Below are 6396 nucleotides of genomic sequence, written 5' to 3'. Positions count from 1 at the left end.
TTTCACTGTGTTAGCCAGGATGGTCTCGATCTCCTGACCTCGTGATCCGCCCACCTCAGCCTCCCAAAGTGCTGGGATTACAGGCGTGAGCCACCACACCTGGCCCCATCCAGTGAATTTTCGTTTCACACATTACATTTGTCAGTGCTGGGATTGCTATTTGATTCTTTGTTATAGTTTCCATTTCACTGTTGAGATGTACCCTGTGCGCTCTCATTATGACTGTCTATTCCTGTATGTCCTTCAGCGTGTTTATAACACCTGTATCAGAGTCTTTGTCTACTGATTCCAACATTTGCATCATTTAGGGTCTGTTTCTGGTGACTGCTTTTTTTCTTCATCTTTTAAATATATCTATTTTTTGTTTGTTTGTTTTTGAGATGGTATCTTGCTCTGTTGCCTAGGCTGGAGTGCAGTGCTGTGATCTCGGCTCACTGCACCCTCCACCTCCTGTGTTCAAGCGATTCTCCTGCCTCAGCCTCCTGAGTAGCTGGGACTACAGGCGTGTGCCACCACGCCTGGCTAATTTTTTATATTTTTAGTAGAGATGGGGTTTCACTATGTTGGCCAGACTGGTCTGGAACTCCTGACCTCAGGTGATCCACCTGCCTTGGGCTCCCAAAGTTCTGGGATGGTGTGAGCCACCGTACCCGGCCAGTAATTTTTAAATATATATTGTTGTTCTGGAGTAAATAATTTTCCTGTAAGGAGTGTTTGCTTTCTTTATGACAGGTGATTAAATTAATTATTGGTAGATTCCGTTGTCCATTCAGGTTTGATTTGTTTCTTTGTGAGGACAGTTGTACTTCTGTTTTGAACTTAGTCCTAGGATGTGGAACTTCCTTTGAAGTTATAGCTTTTTTTGTGGTCTGAACTGAGTGTTCAAGGGGTTCAGTTACGTCTTTTCACGCTGAACTAAAACTGCTGTGTCTTCCAGATCTTTAGGATCCAGTTATCAGACCCACACACAGCAAGTGATTGCCGCTAGGCATCACGGAATCTCTCATAGATCCACCTTAGACCATAGCCAAAGACCCATGGTGAATCCCCATGTGAGATTTTTTTCCTTCTTGTCTTTATGGCTCCCTTTTCTCTGGTACTCTGCTACAAATTCCAGCTGTTTCAACAGCCTAGAATTCTGTTCTCTACTTCCTTACTTGGCTCAGTGACTACCATTTTCTGCCTAGGTGTCATCTGTATGATTGAGAAGTTTCCCCCAAGCTTGTGCAATCATGGGGGTTTACCTTATGTATTTCCCTCATTTCAGGAATCACAGCTCCATGTTTCTTCTTGTTTAATGCCTGAAACAGTTATCTCATATATTTTGTTCACGTTTGTGTCAGGAATCTCCGAGACCCCACCTTGATTCCATGATTTAGCTAGAATGAATCACAAGACTTAGCATGTAGTGGTACTCTTTATAAGATTTAATAAGTATTATGTTATCTCTGTTGAGGAAGTTTCCTCCTTTCCTAGTTTTCTGACAATGCTTATAATGAATAGACATTCAGTTTTGTCCAGTGCTTGTTTTCCTTTTTGTGGAGAACGGGGTCTCGCCTTGTTGCCAAGGCAGGTTTTGAACTCATTGGTTAAAGCTGTGCTCCCACTTATGCCTCCTTAACAGGTGAATTGCAGGTGTGAGCCACCACGTCCGTTTCTTTTTTCTTTTTCGGGGGAGTGGGGAAACAGGGTCTCATTCTGTGGTCCAGACTGGAGTGCAGTGGCACAGTCACTGCAGACTTCACCCCCCAGGCTCAGGTGATCTTTCCCCTTCATCTTCCCAAGTAGCTGTGACCACAGGTGCATGCCACCATGCCTGGCTAATTTTGGTATTTTTTTGTAGAGAAGGAGTTTTGCCATGTTGTCAGGCTGATCTTGACTCCTGAGCTCAAGTGATCCTCCCACCTTGGCTTCTCAAAGTGGGAGGATTACAGGCACGAGCCACTGTGCCTGGCCTAGTCTTTTCTTGTAATGCTAATACTTTGCCTTTTTTTCTTTTTTATTTTCTTGAGAGGGAGTTTCTTTTGTTACCCAAGCTGATCTAGAACTCCTGGCCTCAAACAGTCTTCCCACCTCAGCCTCCTAAGTAGCTGGAATTACAGGCTGGTTTTATTTTGTTTTTGTTTTTTTCCAAAGCAGAATGACTTTCACCTCATGAAATGAATTAGAAAATGTACCCACTTATGTTTTTTTGGAAGAATGTGTGTAGAATTGATATTTCCTCCTAAATATTTGATGAAATTCACCAGTGAAGGCATGTGGCCTCAAATTTTCTTTGTGGGAAGGTGTATTAATGATTTTTTTTTTTTTTTTTTGGAGACAGAGTCTTGCTGTATTGTCCAGGCTGGAGTGTTAATTTATTTTCCTGTTTAATTTTTCTCGTTATTCTGACTTCAGTTTATCAGTTTTATTTATCTTTTCAATGACAAGCTTTTTGTTTTCTTGCTTTCCTCCACTGTTTTTCTCTTTTCTGTTTCATTGTGTGTTTTTTTTTTTTTTTGAGGTGGAGTCCCATTCTGTCAGCCAGGCTGCAGTGCAGTGGCATAATCTTGGCTCACTGCAACCTCTCTCTGCCTCCTGGGTTCAAGCAATTTTCATGCCTCGGCCTCCTCAGAAGCTGGAATTACAGGCACCCACCAGCACACCTGGTGAATTTTTCTATTTTTGGTAGAGACGGGGGTTTCACCATGTTGGCCAGGCTGGTCTCGAACTCCTGACCTCACATGGTCCACCCGCCTCAGCCCTGTGAAGTGCTGGGATTACAGGCATGAACCACCGTGCCTGGCCCGTTCTGTTTTCTTTATCGTATCTTTTCTTCTGCTTACTTTGAGGTTAATTTGCTCTTAGTTTTAGTTTTTGTTTTTTTTTTTCTTGAGACGGAGTCTCGCTCTGTTGCCCAGACTGGAGTGCAGTGGCACGATCTCAGCTCACTGTAAGCTCCACCTCCCGGGTTCATGCTGTTCTCCTGCCTCAACCTCCCGAGTAGCTGGGACTACAGGTGCCTGTCACTGTGCCTGGCTAATTTTTTGTATTTTCAGTAGAGATGGGATTTCACTGGGTTAGCCAGGATATTTTCAGTTTTTGTGGTAGAAGTGTAGGTTATTTTTTAAATGAAATTTTCAAAAACTTTATTTGGAAAATTATTATTACTATTATTTATTTATTTATTTTTCGAGAAGGAGTCTTGCTCCGTCGCCAGGCTGGATGTGCAGTGGCGTGATCTTGGCTCACTGCAACCTCTGCCTCCTGCGTTCAAGTAATTCTCCTGCCTCAGCCTCCCGAGTAGCTGGGATTACAGGCACGTGCCACCACGTCTGGCTAATGTTTTATATTTTTAGTAGAGATGGGGTTTCATTATGTTGGCCTTCATCATGCTCATATTTTTTTTCTACATAGTCTTTTTTTCTTTAATTTTTTTCTCTTAGAAACAGAGTCTTACTATGTTGCCAGACTAATATCAAATTCCTGGGCTTAAGCAGTCCTCCCGCCTGAGCCTCCCAAAGTGCTGGGATTATAGGCGTGAGCCACCATGCCCGAAGCATGGTCTTTTTTTAAATTTTTAAAAAATTTTTAGTAGAGACAGGGTTTCACTGTGTTAGCCAGGATGATCTCAATCCCCTGACCTCGTGATCCACCCACCTCGGCCTCCCAAAGTGCTGAGATTACAGGCATGAGCCACTGTGCCTGGCCTGTCTATGTCTAATTTAGTGCTTCTAATTTAATGATACTTTTTTTGAGGACTCTATCATAAGCCTTCTGTGTTATGAGATCTCTACTCTGGCTGGTGGGAACATAAACTGTTCCTTGCCCTTTATGAGCTTCAGAAATTGTTTCAGCAGTTGCTGTCTAGTAGCTTTTAACTTTGCCTTAAGTAGTTATTTATTTATTTATTTATTTATTTTTTGGGAGACCAAGTCTCACTCTTTTGCCCAGGCTGGAGTGCAGTGGCCCGATCTCTGCTCGCTGCAGTCTCTGCCTCCCAGGTTCAAGTGATTCTCCTGCCTCAGCCTCCCTAGTAGCTGGGATTACAGGTGTGTGCCACCATGCCCAGCTAATTTTTTGTATTTTTATTAGAGACGGGGTTTCACCATGTTGGCCAGGCTAGTCTCGAACTCCCGACCTCAGGTAATCTGCCCACCTCGGCCTCTCAAAGGGCTGGGATTACAGGTGTGAGCTACCGCGCCTGGCCAAGTAGTTATTCTTCCACATGCTTAAGGAGGCCCTTCTGCAGATATTTGCAACTTTTTCGTTGTAGCTCCCTCCTCTTTTTGTTTTCTACCTCACGAACTCTAAGCTGCCTTGGCTTCTTCAAACTCTGATCTGATTTTAAGATTGTATCAAATCAGTAAGACTGCCCAGCTCTGTTAGATTCCTACTTTCGGTGTTATGGTATGTACTTCTGAGTAGAATGCCATCCGTATTTGTACCCCAGCCTCAGACACCGTTGATCACCCTTTTGTCACTGTATAGATTAGTTCACATTTTCTTGAATTTTGTATACGTGGAATCATGTAAATATATAATCTTTGGTGTCTAGGTTCTTTTACTCAGTATGATGATTTTGAGATTTATCCATTCTCTGTATCATTAGTGGTTCATTCATTTCTCTTTATTATTGGATGGTATTTCTTTTTCTTTTCTTTTTTTTTTTGAGTTGGGGTCTTGCTTGCTCTGTCATCCAGGATGGAGTACAGTGGTGTGACCAAGGCTGACTGCATCCTTGCTGGGCTCAGGCAAGCCTCTCACCTTAGTCTCCTGTGTAGCTGGGACTACAGGTGTATGCCACCACACTTGGCTAATTTTTAAAACTTTTTTGTCAAGTCAAGGTCTTGTCGTGTTTCTTAGGATGGTCTTGAACTTTTGACCTCGAGGTCCTCCAGCATTGGCCTCCCACAGTGCTGAAATTACCCACATGAGCCACACCCGGTGTAAATGCTATTCCGTTATATGCCTATACCATGTTTTGTAGATGCCTCACGTTAAATTCAGATGATGAATTCATCTTAGACTAATTATACTATTTCAGTGCTATAATGAAGGTATTAATACATAGATATCCTAAAATCAAAAAGCTTATTTTTATACTATTTGTCAGTTCATTCATTTTTAATTTCATTTTTTCATTAACTCTAATTTTTTGAAAGGTATTTTAATCATCTCACCTTTTTCTTTTAGGTGTTTTTGTGGTCGCTTGGTCAAGCAACATGCATGTTTTACTGCAAGTCTTGCCATGAAATACTCAGATGTGAAATTGGGTGACCATTTAAATCAGGCAGTAGAAGAATGGTCTGTGGAAAAGCATACAGAACAGAGCCCAACGGATGCTTATGGAGTCATAAATTTTCAAGGGGGTTCTCATTCCTACAGAGCTAAGGTATGTCACATATTGGATTTTTCTTCATTTATGTTGTTATTTAAATAATAAACATCACAATTTGTGTAGAAACATTGACAAAAAGTTGGTCTCAGTAATTTATTTGCATATTTTAAAGTACAAAGGTACATACAAATAGAGAATTGTATCTTTCTGGTGGATTGAACCTTTCATCATTATAAAATGTATTTTGTTTCTTGTCATTTTTCTTGACATAGTTTGCTTTTTCTGGAATCAGTATAGTTAAGCCATCTTTCTTCCTTTTTGGTTTTAACCTTTTACGTTTAAGAGGTATCTTTTGTTTTTAAAAAAGTTGTCTGCTGTGTATTTAAATTTAAATTTACCATTATGTTATTAGTTATCTATTTGTCTCACTTTTTTCTTTGTTCTGTTTTTTTTCTTATATTATTTTGGATTAAGTTTTTTTTATTATTTTCTTACTCCTTTATTAGCATATTATTTATACAGTCATCCTTCACGGGGCTTGGTTCCAGGACTTCCCTCAGATACCAAAGTCTACAGATATCATAGTATGTGGATGTAATCTATGCACATTCTTTTACATAGTTTAAATCATCTCTGGATTCCTTATAATACCTAATATAGGCCAGGCACAGTGGCTCACGCCTATCTATAATCCCAACACTTTTTAGAGGGTGGGAGGATGGCATGAGGCTGGGAGTTGGAGACCAGCCTAGGCAAAATAGTGAGACTCTATCTCTACTTAAAATAAAAAAATTAATAAAATGCCCGATACAACATAAATAGTTGTTTAATTGCATTGTTTAAGGAATAATGACAAGTAAATAAAGTCTATACATGTTTAGTATAGGCTCAGTTTTTTTTCTTGAATATATTTGATTCACCATTGGTTGAAACCATAAACATGGATCCCACAGATACAAAAGGCCTACTATACATTCTTTTTCTATTCTTTCTTTCTTTTTTTTTTTTTTGAGATGGTGTCTCACTGTTTTGCCCAGGCTGGAGTGCAGTGGTGTGATCTCGGCTCACTGCAACCT

General features: G+C 40.6%; 1 protein-coding gene across 1 annotated transcript in view; it reads left to right on the top strand.

The window, feature by feature from the left end:
- The window catches only part of TRPM7 (transient receptor potential cation channel, subfamily M, member 7), a 146949-nt gene that overhangs the window by 36077 nt on the left and 104476 nt on the right, over positions 1-6396 (top strand). The window contains exon 4 of the mRNA XM_011928654.1: positions 5176-5374. Within this exon, the coding sequence (XP_011784044.1) occupies positions 5176-5374 (199 nt within the window). The remainder of the gene's footprint in view (positions 1-5175; positions 5375-6396) is intronic.

The sequence above is a fragment of the Colobus angolensis genome, unplaced genomic scaffold (genome assembly GCF_000951035.1).
Source record: "Colobus angolensis palliatus isolate OR3802 unplaced genomic scaffold, Cang.pa_1.0 Scaffold78, whole genome shotgun sequence".
NCBI lineage: Eukaryota > Metazoa > Chordata > Mammalia > Primates > Cercopithecidae > Colobus > Colobus angolensis.
The sequence above is the reverse complement of the archived record's forward strand: the minus strand, read 5'-3'. Positions and strand labels throughout refer to the sequence as shown.